This window comes from Manis pentadactyla, chromosome 10 (assembly GCF_030020395.1).
Source record: "Manis pentadactyla isolate mManPen7 chromosome 10, mManPen7.hap1, whole genome shotgun sequence".
Classification (NCBI taxonomy): Eukaryota; Metazoa; Chordata; class Mammalia; order Pholidota; family Manidae; genus Manis; species Manis pentadactyla.
The window spans coordinates 79,469,926-79,484,456 of NC_080028.1; the positions used below are offsets into that span (position 1 = coordinate 79,469,926).

At 39.9% G+C, this 14,531-nt stretch overlaps 1 protein-coding gene across 11 annotated transcripts in view; it reads left to right on the top strand.

Annotated features, from left to right (window-relative positions):
* The first annotated feature begins 987 nt into the window (after positions 1 to 987).
* Positions 988 to 14,531, top strand: part of TNRC6A (trinucleotide repeat containing adaptor 6A) — a 96,803-nt gene continuing 83,259 nt past the window's right edge. For 2 of the 11 annotated variants that reach the window (XM_036916922.2, XM_036916923.2), the window contains exons 1-2: positions 993 to 1,162; positions 1,536 to 1,583. In XM_036916922.2, the coding sequence (XP_036772817.2) occupies positions 1,158 to 1,162; positions 1,536 to 1,583 (53 nt within the window). In that variant the 5' untranslated portion in view covers positions 993 to 1,157. Of the gene's footprint in view, positions 1,163 to 1,535; positions 1,584 to 4,862; positions 4,923 to 14,531 lie in introns of those variants that run through there. The other 9 variants (XM_036916925.2, XM_036916927.2, XM_057487047.1 and 6 more) reach the window with 8 other exon arrangements.

Genomic DNA, 14,531 nt, shown 5'->3' on the forward strand with positions numbered 1-14,531 from the left:
AAAGCCTTGTGAGATGATGGAAAGAATACGTACATACACACGAATCTATGCATGTATGTATATTGGCTGTAGTACCAGTAAGTATATGCTATCTTGTACCTACATATAGGTATATATTTTCACTTTATCTACATGTATGTATCTTACTGTTTCTTACCGTGTGAGCTACTTTGGAACCTGCTTTTCCACTTATTCTACCGTACCCATTTCCCCCATGCCATTACCCTCCCTCCCCGTCACTTTTACACCATCCTAACGCATGCCAGTAGTTTTTAAAGCCATCTCGCAATGTTTGGACTTTTAGCCGGTTACAGCTTTTCACCATCATCAATGCCAGGACTTAATATCTTTAAGGTGAAATATTTGTAGATACCCAAGATTCTTTCCTGAACAGAAATTGTGCAGGCGAAATTGCTGAGTCAAATGGTCTGCAAAATTAGGTGGATAAAAATCGCTTTTAAACCTGGCAGCTCACCTCAGGTATGCATTCTTTACCAGAGAACGAAACAGAAAAGCAGAGAAATTAAGTAACTGACCCAAGGTAAAAAAATATTTAGAAGTGACGGATTTCAAAAGCTGCGCGGGCTGCTCTTGCTGCGGCAGGGGTAGAATTTGCAGTTTAGGATTTTTTTTGGGTTTTTTTTGTGGGGCTTTTTTGGTGTGTTCTGGTGGGGGGAGGGCCGGGCGGCACGGAAGGAAACGTGTGTCGCAGCAGAGGAGGAGCGGAAATCAAGAGATCAGAACCGGCCGAGGGTAGAAGGCAGCGCTTGGGGCTCGGCGAGGCGCCGGCCGCTCTGCTGGGCGCCTCGGAGGCAGTGACCTCCCAGGCGGGTCCCGCTGGGGACTGCGCTCCGCGCCGGGACTGTTGCCAAGGGCTTGCCCCGTCTGCGGGTCCAGTTGCTAGGGCCTCCATCTTGAGGTCGCTGGCCGCGGCGCCCCCGGAAGGGGTTGCCGAGCAGGGCATTCGCTTCCGGTCCGGGGCCTGCGGTGGCGGCGGCGGCGGCGGCGGCGGCGGCGGTAGCGGCGGCGGCGGCAGCGGGTCGGTGTAGAAAATGGCGCTGGTGCAGCGGCTCGGGCCTCTCCCCGCGGTGCTGCGGAGGGCTTGAGGCTCGCGAGCCTTATTCGCCGCACCCCACTCGCTCGTGCACTTTACACATATGAGGTGAGCGGGGCGGGGGGCTCCCTCCGGGCGGGAGGAGCCTCGGGCGCTGCCGCAGGGCCCGCGACAGAGTGGCGGCGGCGGCGGCTCCGGGCGTCCCCGAGACCTCGGCCTCGGCGTGGGGGGCCGGGCGGGGCGCGGGCTGCGCTGCTGCGGGGGCCGGGCGGGGTCAGGCTGCGCCCTGGGGTCGGGCGGGGGGCTGCGGCTTGCCGCGCCGCCTGCTCGCAGTCCGGGCTGCAGCCCCGCAGTTTTGTGAGCACCCCGGGCTCCCACCCCTCCGCTCCCGCATCGGGCCCCGGTGCCAGCCTCTGCAGCAGCAGCTCCGTTTTCACGCGCATCTGTCTCCCTCTCTCTCTTTTTTTTCCCCCTATTCCAGAGAATTGGAAGCTAAAGCTACCAAAGACGTAGAAAGGAATCTTAGCAGGTAAGATGGGCGATCTTTCTGTCTCTCGCCCATTAATCGTGTATTTCCACTCTTGGTTTGCCCTTTCTGGGTTTAGAAATTCCCCCGTGTCATTTTCTTTCGCACGCAGGCAATAGACGTTCGGGAATAGAGGCCGGAGGGAGTATTGGCTGCAGGGATTGCGGGGAGCTGCGTAATTAACGCGTGTGTTGTTTTTTTTGGAAAAGAAAAAACAGCGAAAAGCAATTCTTGTAAACTTAGTTAAAGCATTCTCACCCTTTTAGAATTTAATTAGGGGGCTTGTGCATTAATTACTATTGTCAATGGTTGCAGGCATTGTGTGACTCATGATTGAGGCGGCCCTTATGGCGGGCTGTCAAACTGTTTTGGTTTCCCCGTTATTCCTTTGTAACTCAAATTGTCGTCTTTATAAAAAGATACTGTGTTCACATTTTCTCCCCCCAATACATTATAGTCTGGAAGATTCCCTTGGACTGGAAATAGATTTGCCCTTGAACTTTACCAAACATAAAATCCGATTTGTTTTCTTATGAAGTTACATTTATGTCCAAATTCGGTGTTTTTAATGTTTTTATCAGCTGCTAAAATTATTAAAAATGTGTTGCCAATAAGGGTTACATTCCCGTTAGGGCCTGAGTGCGCACTGGTAACTTAATTCATCATGACAAAGGCAGTTTTTTTGTTTTTGAAGAGATGCCTTTATGGGAATATTTAACTTTATTGAGGTGTAATCGCTTGAGCATCAGACATTACACTGTATTTAACTCTTCTGCACATTTTCTCTGTCTTTCCTTTTTTGCCGATTTCTTTTGCATCATATTGGGACACTCAGAAACTTCTAGATGAACAGAATCAGTGAGCTGTTTTCTTTCACTTGGACAGAAATAAAATTTATCTCAGGTCTTAACATAGTTTGTCCTTGGTGATTGTAAGTTTTAGGTTTATGTTGAGGTTATTAACACTATACAATTGAGATCATCTGAATATTTTTCACCTTACAGACTCATTCCAAATTGTGGGTCTTCTGAGTTTTTTAGATGTTAGTCCGTTAAGGCAATCATTTAAGAATCTGCTCAGTTGGTGAAAGGTGGGCATGGTTGGTTTACCAAATAAGAGATTATCTGTTATTCAGAATAATTATGGGATAATTTAAGGGAAATTAAGCCTGACATCACTGACTAAATAACTGTTCCTTAAGTGTTTAAATGTTTTGTTGAATGACGCTATGAAAGAAATGTTAAAGATATGAAACCATTAAAAGAACAGGTTGAGTTTTTAAGGTGTAATTTCAGCAGCAGAAAGGAGCTTGAAGTTTGGGTCTCTTTCTCCAATTTTTGCTTTGTCAGGTAGCTGTATTAGTATAATTTTTGTGGAGATTTTCTGTGACTTGATTAAAAATTGTCTTTACCACGGGTATAATTTGCATTGCTATTGCAGTTGGGTAAAACTTGGGAGTCTCTCTCAGCTATGTATCAGAGTTTGAATGCTGGTCTGCCACTTACAATATGACCTTGACTCAACACATCACTTAGCTTTTCTGATCTACAAAAGGAGAGAGACCAGCCACTTGCTAAGGTCTGTCAGCCCTGTGGGCTATATTAAAGGAGTTCAGTGTTGTCCCTAGCCACACAGAGCATGTACAATCTAGTAGGAAGACTGTAGTAAGTACATAGCTAATACAAGGTAGATGATGATGCTATCTCATTCACATGCTTGAGCATCTTCATTTGGTCAGAAGGGACAAAAAGAAAAAACAGGTATCAAGGAGGTTAAAAGACAGTGTGTACTAAGGACTGTGTAGGAGAAGAATTCCTAAAGGTTCAAAGTATTCTGAGGTGCGAGAGGTGAGATTAGGTGGGCAAATGCTGCCTTTACTGTTCCACCTCTAGGTCTGTTTGCCTTTCCCCAAATAAGGAGAGTGTATCTGTCTTCAACCATTGGTGCTCTCCCAGGAAGTCAAGGAATTATTTTATATTCATCTAGTAAACATTTCTTGAGCATCTTCCCTTGTCCCGAATGCAAGGCTAAGCACTAAGGAGGAGGAGAATGGAAGTAGCTAGACTTAGCAAATGTCACTGTGTCTCTGGCACACTTCCCTGAAGACTACATGGGCTCCCACCTGAGCTCTGGGGCACTCTTTGAGGTAGGAACTGTTACTATCGCTGTTTTACAGATGACGACTTCAGGGCACACATAAGTGACTTTCAGGAGGTTACACCCTCGTAAATTGGAGGAGCTGTCAGAGTTCCAATTATATTACCTCTTACTAGAGGCATGTTTCTTCACCCATGAAAAATTTGAAAATACCTTTGGGGAGGCAGAACCGGCAGATTCGTGCAATACTTGTAGTTGAGAGTTTTTCAGCTTGGGCACTGTTGACGTTTTGGACCGGGTAATTTTTTGTTGTGGTGTGTGTCCTGTGCAGTGTGGGATGTTCAGCAGCAGCTGCCAGTAGAGCTCCCTACCCAGTGTGACAATCAGAAATGTCTTCAGACATTGCTAAATGTCCCCTGGGGGCAAACTCACCCCCAGGTGAGAACCATTGTGTTAGAACTTGATATTTCCTGGAGATAGTCAAACATTTGGATTCTTTTATGATAAATCTTTACATGTTAAATTAATTTCAACATCTTTTAATACTGTGGAAGTCTAATTCCTATTTATGTGGACTTCTGGTTTGGACTCTCTACTCTCTGAACGTCAAGTCATGTTACCATTTTCCTTTTCCTCTGCTAAGGTGCAAATCCTCAAGACAGTGGGCCAGGTAGCCAAAACTGGACCAAGAGTTAAATTTAGTTTACCACCTTAGGTGAACTATCTTTCTTATTTCACTGTTGACCCTTAAAATTGTCAATGTCAGTATCTTGTGCATTCAGAAGAGGGAACCAACATGTTTCGTTGGGGGTGACTACCATTGGAATTGGTTTTGAAAGGCCGAGTGAAAGGCAGTGTAAGGACAATAGTAAAAATCAAGGCACAAAATGCAGAGAGTACAGGGAATTCTGAAATAACAGTCAGTAGTTCAGTTAGATTGGCGTGTTAGGATGGGGGCAGATGGAGAGGTTTGCAAATGTCACTTTTCACATACATCTTTAGATGGCAGGGAGCTATTACTGTCTTTGATAAAATAATGGTAACTAGTGTCTTGGTGAAAGGTGATAAAAACCTGAATTAGAGGGGTCGAGAAAAAAAAGTGAGAGGATTAGGTACTAAGGAAGTGGATTTTAGGGTTAGTTGTGAGAGGAGTCTGAATTGAATACACAGGGATCTCTGTCTTAGGTGAATCTTCACCTGGAGAGAATAGAAGTCAGGACAGAAACAGGAGTTTGGGAACAGAAGGTAAGTTACCTTTTCCAGTTGTAAAAAAACCTCTTCTAACTTAACTGGTCTAATTAAAAAATATGTTTTGGAGGCCAAAGCCATAGAATCAGTGAGTGTTTAGAGCTCTGGACCATGACATCAGATAGAGGCCAGCCAGATTCTGATCCTTTCATTTTAGAAATGAGAAAACTTTGGTGGAGACAGATCCAGTAACTTAGTCAAGAAACTTGTCTCTAACAAGTTTCAGAGCTGGGATTCAAAAGGGCCTTTTGACTCAACTGTAGGGTTCTTTCAACCATGCAGCATTTTATTTTGCACAGAAGAAAAAATGTAACTTTGACTTTTCTTCTTTCTGAAAATGTAAGAATTATTGCATGTATTTTGTACCCATTCTAGTAATGAATTTATTGTGATGTAGGGTGTATTGTCCAAAGTAGCTGTTACATGCTGCTCATAGGCTGATTTTTTTTTTCTAAGCCCACTGTTAAATGCCATCCTATACAAAGAGTTGTAAGATGCTGTAATATATAATGTAGCATCTAAACTGGGACATTTCTATCTGAGACACTTTTGCCTCTGACAAATGCTAAATAAAAGACTAGGGACAGCAGGAGTAAACCAGGCCATTAGGTCTCTGTAGAAAAGGTGGACCCTGCTTCTGTAATTCCTCAACCTTTATCTGGGGGGGGTGGGGGGGGTGAAGTCATCTTCTGATTTGATTAAGCTTTTCTGTTGCTTTTCTATGAAATGGTTTATAGGCCAGCAGTTCATGTTGGTAGGTGTTTTTCTAGCTGAATTTGGCAGCTGTGTGGTAAATCAGTGATAAAATAAATAATCACAATCTGTAAGCTTGATTTAAAAATGTAACAACCCTCTGTGGAAAATTTAAATATAAATCATTAAAAGTCTGAGTACCATTCTGTAACCTCTTGAGAATTTTGGCATCTAAAGTCAGTCTGCAAGTATAAATTAAAGTCCTTTACCATTAGTTCTGTTTTATGGCAACCACAGAAGTATTGCTCATTATTAGAAAGACTAAAATAGGTATGTGCTGTATGTGTCTGCTCAGACTGATTTATGACAAGTCTCTCATTCAAAATCAAGAAAGTGTCCTCCCTTTTAAATTTTTTAAATTACTCTTTCAGCAAAGTAGCAAGAGTAGTGCATTGAGCACCTGGATCTCTGTCTAGGTTCACTGAATATTAATTTTTTTTTGGCCATATTTGTTTTATCATGCTACATAAAATAAATAAAACAATACTTAACTCACAAGAATGAGAGCACTGTATAAAACAATCAAATAATTGCACATAAGGAAGTTTAACTGGGTTACTATTTAGTTTATACCCAAATTTTCCCAGTTGTTATAATAACATCTTTTTAAATATGTTTGTTCTTTTCCCTTAATCCCGCTATCCATGGTTATATTTGGTTGTCTCTATTCCTTACATCAGGAGCAGTTCTTTACCCTTTTCTTCCCTTTTCATGACACTGGCATTTTGGCATAGTCCAGACCAGTTGTTTTTGCGGCTTTCAATTTGGATTTGTCTGAATGTTTCTGTCTAATCAGTTTCAGGGTGAACCTTGTGGGCAGAAATATCCTAAAGGTGATGTCTGTGTTCTCCACACAGCTCCTCAAGCTCCCTTCTCCACCATTTTAAAGTTTACCCAGTACTTTTACCTTTACATTAACTCAGTGTTGAAATCTTTTGGATATGTAATTAGCTTAAATTGAGATACTATTTTAAATAGTTGAGATTACAGTAACTACAGGCCTTCATGTTTAAATGGATCAGTTGTGATGATTGCAACTTTTTTGAAGGGTCATTCTGAAGGTGGCTCCCTTATTGTTGGACATGAAAGTTGTTTGTTTTCAGCTTTCACTGGTGATATACTGATAGCCCTGGTAAGAAAGTGAGACATAAGGCCTAGGTTTGTGATATGCATTCTGAATCCCATTGAAGGTAGAGTGGCATTGTGCCACCAAAACAGGGGTTCATATCCTGGATTGAACAGAGAGACCCCAAATGGTATGAGGTAGTTGAAAAATTGTGTGCTTTGAGAGGAAAAGATGGCCATTAGCATTTATAAGATTTCAAAAAGTCATAGCTCCCCAAACATTAAGAAACACTGTGTTATAGGAAGGATGTCAGAGGTACTGAGTAGTAACAATAAAAGGAAGATTTTGAGATTCACAAAACGGGAAAGTAATATTCGACTAAGGTGTAAGGTTCTTCAAAAAAAAAAATGCAGTTTAAATTTCCTATGAAGGTGCTCTTATTTTAAAATGATTTGCATACTCTGTGTGTGAGAGTTGGCTGTGAAGCAGAAATCCTAGCATTTCTACTCTTGTGTCTAGGGAAAAGCATTTTGAATTTTCAGCAGCAGTATGTTATGTGCCAATGACTCAGCTGGCTTCCCATTTTAAATGGAATGTTCAAAACAGATTGAAACCTGGTGAAGGAATTTTATACTTTGAACCTTACAAGATATTTTCTGCAAACAGCAATTGATTGGATTTTGTATAATGACAAACAAGTTTAAACCAAGTCACTTGTTTGGCTGTTCTTGCTAGTGGTTTTGAGTCAGCCTGTACTTACTGAGCAGCTTGCTGCAGTGAGATTGAATATTTTCATGATTTTGACATCTGTGCTTTGTTGAGTATGGTCCCCTATTCCTGTTATTCTGTTGAAGTATTTCCCTACAATACAAGGGCACAGTACTATTTGGGGCTTAAATATACACTTATTTTTTATTTTTTAAATTTTTTAAAATTTTTCTATTTTTTAATTTTGTTATCATTAATCTACAAATACATGAAGAACACTGTGTTTACTAGGCTCCTCCCTTCACCAAGTCCCCCCCACAAACCTCATTACAGTCACTGTCATCAGTGTAGTAAGATGTTGTAGAATCACTACTTGTCTTCTCTGTTGTACAGCCCTCCTCATGCCCCCTTCCTCACATTATACATGCTAATCATAATGCCCCCCTTTTTTTCCTGCCCTTATCCCTCCCATCCCACCCATCCTCCCCAGTCCCTTTCCCTTTGGTAACTGTTAGTCCATTCTTGGGTTCTGTGATTCTGCTGCTGTTTTGTTCCTTCAGTTTTACTTTGTTCTTATACTCCACATATGAGTGAAATCATTTGGTACTTGTCTTTCTCCGCCTGGCTTATTTCACTGAGCATAATGCCCTCTAGCTCCTTCCATGTTGTTGCAAATGGTAGGATTTGTTTTCTTCTTATGGCTGAATAATATTCCGTTGCATCTTCTTTATCCATTCATCTACTGATGGACACTTAGGTTGCTTCCATTTCTTGGCTATTGAAATATACACTGATTTTAAATGTATTTTTTAAGTATTGATGTTTGACCATAGGAAGGATGTCAGAGAAATATGTTTTACTTAATATTCTACTTGTTAATCTCTGGGTGATATGAGGCATATTAGTGAAAATCTTACCATGTAAAAATAGAAAGGGACAGAAAGTGTGCATTCTCTACACTGCTACAAGTTCTTCATTGTCAAACCACAGTTCTGAGCTTGCCACTCATTATTTCTTAGAAACCTGTGCTGAAATTTAAGCCCATACTCTTGTCTGTGCTCAGCTTATCTATTTACCTTTATCCCTTCTGTTACTGCACTATCCTCAACTCCCCTCTGAATGTTCCCTTCAATTTCTCCGTCAATTTTAATAATAGCCTTATTGAGATAAAATTCACCCTTTTAAAGTATGTGAATCAGTGGTTTTTAGTCTAGAGTTGTGCAGTCATCACAACTACCTAATTTCAGAACATTTTTATCATCCCTCACCAAGATCCCAATACCTATAATAATCATTTCCCATTCAACCCTACTCCCATCCCTGGCAACCTCTAGTCTACACTCTACTTTCATGGAGTTGCCTGTTGTGGACACTCCATATTTGGCTCTGTATGTCTTGCTTGTTTCACCTTGCATGTTTTCAGGGTTCACCCATGCTGTAGCACATATCAGCACAGTTGGCCCTTGAATACCATGGGTTTGAACTGTGTGGATCCACCCGTAGATTTTTTTTCCAATACGTATATTGGAAAAGTTACGTAGATTTGCAGCAATTTGAAAAACATGTTTTCTTTTCTGTAACTTACTTTATTGTAAGAAAACGGTATGTAGCACATACACAAAATATGTTTTAATTGGCTGTTTATGTTACTGGCAACACTTCCAGTGAACAGCTGTTAGGTAAAGTTTTTGGAAGTCAGAAGTTACACGCAGATTTTTGACTGGGTGGGGGGGTCAGTACCCCTAACCCCTCTCCCAATGCTGTCCAAGGGTCAACTGTACTTCATTTTTAATGTGGGTGAAAAATACTTCCATTCTATAGCCATACCACATTTTATTCATTCATCAGTTGATGAGCATTAGGGTTGTTTTCACTTTTGAGCTAATATGAGTAATGATGCCATGAATATTCATGTACAAGTGTTTGTGTGCACATATGTTTTCGTTTCTTTGGGTATTTACTTAGGAGTGGAATTGCTGGAGCATATGGTGACTCTGTGTAACTTAAAAAAAAAATTTTGGTATCATTAATCTACAATTATATGAAGAACATTATGTTTACTAGGCTCCCCCCTTCACCAAGTTCCCCCCACAAACCCCATTACAGTCACTGTCCATCAGCGTAGTAAGATGTTGTAGAATCACTACTTGTCTTCTCTGTGTTGCACAGCCCTCCCCATTCCTCCCCACCATGCTAATCGTAATGCCCCCTTTCTTCTTCCCCGCCCTTATCCCTCCCTTCCCACCCATCCTCCCCAGTCCCTTTCCCTTTGGTAACTGTTAGTCCATTCTTGGGTTCTGTGATTCTGCTGCTGTTTTGTTCCTTCAGTTTTTCTTTGTTCTTATGCTCCACATTTGAGTGAAATCATTTGGTACTTGTCTTTCTCCGCCTGGCTTATTTCACTGAGCATAATACCCTCTAGCTCTATCCATGTTGTTGCAAATGGTAGGATTTGTTTTCTTCTTATGGTTGAATAATATTCCATGATGTATATATACCACATCTTCTTTATCCATTCATCTACTGATGGACACTTAGGTTGCTTCCATTTCTTGGCTATTATAAATAGCGCTGCAATAAACATAGGGACGCATCTGTCTTTTTCATACTGGGCTGCTGTATTCTTAGGGTAAATTCCTAGAAGTGGAATTCCTGGGTCTAATGATATTTCTATTTTGAGGTTTTTGAGGAACCTGCATATTGCTTTCCACAATGATTGAACTAATTTACATTCCCACCAGCAGTGTAGGAGGGTTCCCCTTTCTCCACAACCTTGCCAACATTTGTTGTTGTTTGTCTTTTGGATGGTGGCAATCCTTACTGATGTGAGGTGATATCTCATTGTGGTTTTAATTTGCATTTCTCTGATGACTAGTGATATGGAGCATCTTTTCATGTGCCTGTTGGCCATCTGAATTTCTTCTTTAGAGAACTGTCTGTTCAACTCCTCTGCCCATTTTTTAATTGGATTATTTGCTTTTTGTTTGTTGAGGTGGGTGAGCTCTTTATATATTTTGGATGTCAACCCTTTATCAATCTGTCTTTTATGAATATATTCTCCCATACTGTAGGATGCTTTTTTGTTCTATTGATGGTGTCCTTTGCTGTACAGAAGCTTTTCAGCTTGATATAGTCCCACTTGTTCATTTTTGCTTTTGTTTCCCTTGCCCAGGGAGGTATGTTCATGAAGAAGTTGCTCATGTTTATGTCCAAGATATTTTTGCCTATGTTTTTTCCTAAGAGTTTTATGGTTTCATGACTTACATTCAGGTCTTTGATCCATTTCGAATTTACTTTTGTATATGGGGTTAGACAGTGATCCAGTTTCATTCTCTTACATGTAGCTGTTCTCTGTGTAACTCTTTAGGAACTGCCAGACTATTTCCAAAGCAGCTCACTACATTTTACATTCCCACCAGGAACGTATGAGGGTTCCAGTTTCTCCACATTCTTACCTGTTCTTCTTAACTGTTCTTTTTGATATTAGTCATCTTGGTGTGAAGTGATATCTCATAGTGGTTTTGATCTGTTTTTCTGGCTAATGTTGTTGAGTATCTTTAAATGTGCTTATTGGCTATTTGTTTCTCTGATTTGAGGAAATGTCTATTCAAATCTGTGTCCATTTTTAAATTTGATTTTTTTTATTGTTGAGTTTGAACAGTTCTTTATATATTCTAGAAAAGAGTCTTAAAAATACTTTTTCTCATTCTGTGGGTTGCTTTTTTCATTTTCTTAATGTCCCTTGAAGCCCAAAAGTTTTAAATTTTGGTATGTCCAGTTTACCTTCTTACCCATTTTTGGGTGTACATTTCAGTGATGTTAAGCACATTGACAGTGTTGTGCAAGTATGACCACTACCCATCTCAACTCTTCATCTTACATATTAAATAGTAACTCCCCATTCTCCCCTTCCCTCAGCCCCTGGGAACCACCATTCAGCTTTCCGTGTCTATGAATTTGTTCTAGGTACGTCATGTATATAGGTGGAATCATATAGATTTGTCCTTTTGTGACTGGCTTATTTCAGTTAACATAATATCCTCAGTGTTCATCTTTGTTGTAGCACATCAGTCAGTTGATTTTTGTATGTTGAGCATGTATCCTACAGCTGTTCTGAACTTGTTTATTATTTCTAATTTGTGTGTGTGTGTGCATGTGTTGTGGTAGGAGGGATTACTTAGAACTTTCTATATATAAAATCATGTTATCTTGTGAACAAAGTATAACTTCTTTTCTGATCTTGGTGCCTTTTATTTATTTATCTTGCCTGATTTCCTGACTAGAAGCTATAGTACAGTGCTGAATAGAAGTGACAAAAGTGGATGTTCTTTTCTTGATTCTAATCTTAGCAGAAAAGCATTCATCCTTAGCTATTATGGAAGATGAGCTGTGAGCTTTTTGTAGATGGCCTTTATCAGGTGAAGAAAGTTCTCTTCTACTCCTAGTTTGAGTGTTCTTGTCTTTCATGAAAGAGTTTTGAGTTTCTTTAAATGCTTTTCTGTGTCTATTGCATTGTTATCTATGTAGGTGTTGTCCTTCATTCTGTTAATACATTAGATCGATTGATTTTCATGTTAAGCCAACATTGCATTCCTGGGGTGAATGCTTGTGTGGGCCTTGTGATAAGTCCTCCTTTTTATATGTTGCTAGATTTGATTTGTTAGTCTTCTGTTGAGGATTTTTGTGTCTGTGCTCATAGAGTTATGATCTGTAGTTTTCTCTTGTGATATCTCTGATTTGGTCTGGTTTGGAATCTGGGGTCTTGAGCTGTTGGTTTGGCATTTAAGTCATTGTGCATTGTGCTGCAATAATGGTTTTTATATATTCAGTTCTATTTTCATTTTTTATTTAAAAAATTTTCTCCCAGCTTTGTTAAGATTGACAAAAATCAATTCTGTTTCTACACTTACTTCCCTACGCCCCACCCCCATGGTACTCTACAGCCCTTGGGTGTGGTGTGTGTGTGTGTGTCTTAAGATACTGAAATCCAGCTTTATAATTTAAGGTGTATAACTTGATTTGATACACGTATATATTGCAATGTGATTACCACTGAAGTGTTGGCTAATACTTTTTCCATGCCACATACTCATTTTTTGTGGTGAGAACATTTAAAATATAGTCTCTTAGCAACTTTGAAATACATAATACAGTATTGTTGACTGTGCATTAGATTTCCAGAATTTATTCCTCTTCTAGTTGCAAGTTTATACCCTTTAACAACTCCCCAATACCCCCAGTTCCCCGGTGCCTAGTAACCACCATTCCACCATGTACTGTTTCTACAAGTTTTACTTTTTTTGATTCCACATATAAATGATACCATATAGTATTTTTTTTCTGTCTGACTCGTTTCACTTAGCTTAATGCCCTCAAGGCCCATCCATGTTATCAAAAATGGCAGAATTTCCTTTCTTGTGGCCAAATAATATTCCATTGTATGCATATATATGCACCATATCTTCTTCATCCATTGACAGATGCTTAGGTTGTCTCCATATCCCATATCTTGGCTATTGTAACTAACACTGCAGTAAACGTGGGAATGCAGATATCTTTTTCATATCCTGTGTTCATTTCCTTTGAATAGATACCCAGAAGTGGGATTGCTGGGTCATTGGTAGTTGTATGTTTAATTTTTTGAGGAACTTCCCTATTGTTTCCATAGTGGGTGAACCAATTTATACTCTCACCAACAGTGCTCTAGGGTTCCCTTCTCTCCATGTCCTCTCACCACTTGGCTATCTCTTCTCTTCTTGATGATGGCTATTCTGAAAGGTGTGTCAATTCCCTTTTATACTGTCTGTCCTTCCTTCTTTGGTTGCAGCCTTTGGACCCTAACCGTAGTCTAGCACAGTGATTTTGTACCTTGTCTCTTGTAGCTAACATTTAGTGTATGCTTACATGGATCTGTTAAGCACTTCCTCTGTATTAGTTTACCCAATCTTCACAATTGTTTGAGGGAGTTACAATTTGAGACCTCATAAATGAGAAAATGGAAGCTTCAGAGCAATTAAACAAGTTCCTTACCCTAGTAGGTAATGGAGTTGAGATTTAAGCCCACTTATCTATGGCATCAGAGGCAGAGCTCTTAACTGTATGCTACACTGCCCAGGAAATGCTTGTTTAAATAGATTGGATTTAAACTGTCCCTTAAAGAAGTAGAGTTGGGTAGAATAAGAGTGAAAAGGGTGCACATTTGGTGGTGGTGATGGGGTGAGAATGGTAGTAAAAGAAGGAAGCAGGAATTGGCACTTAATTGGAGTGCTCAATGCTGGGGTTGTAAGTAGAACTGGTTTTTGTCTCCAGAGCAGTGATTAGTCTGATTGGAAGAGTGAGGTTAACATCTGAAATAAATAGAAAATGAGCATTGTTCAATTAGAGGTCAAGGGTGAGGTTTGTATGAGTTGAAAAGAATCATGAAGGAACAAGTTATTAAATTAAGCCTCAAAAGAGGAGTAGAATTTTTAGGAGGGTAGTTCGCAAACCAGATTTTGGGTCAGGCTTACCACTGCCCTGCACCATACAAGTCACTTACTTAGGTGTTCTAATCCTTGGTTTCTTTAAGTGTCAAATGGGAATACCACCAGTTCTGTTTCAGGGTTGTGGATTCAGAATGGATGCTCTTAGAGCACTTTGTAAATCAGAGTGTTTCTTTTGTGGTGGGGTATCTTATATTTCTGATCTTACCAGCTCCTCAACTTGAGCTAAATAATTTTAAGATATAGGGAATTTTGCAAGAATAGAGCAAAGAATTCCTGAATATTCTTCACCTATATGCCACAAATGTTAACATTTAACCTCATTTGTTGTATCACTCTTTTTACATATGTATTGTTTTTTCCTGAACCATGTGAGAATAACTTGGAAACATGATGTTCCTTTATTTTACCCCAGGAAACTTGAATATTTGTTTCCTAAAATCAAAGACATTTTCTTAGTAAGTACAATACTGTTTTAAAAGTTGATAAAGTAATATTGGTACAGTCTTAATAGTGAATCTACAAATTTTAAGCAAATTTTGCCAGTTCAATAATGCCTTTTAGAGTAAATCAGAAAAAATTTTTTTGTTTAAGAGC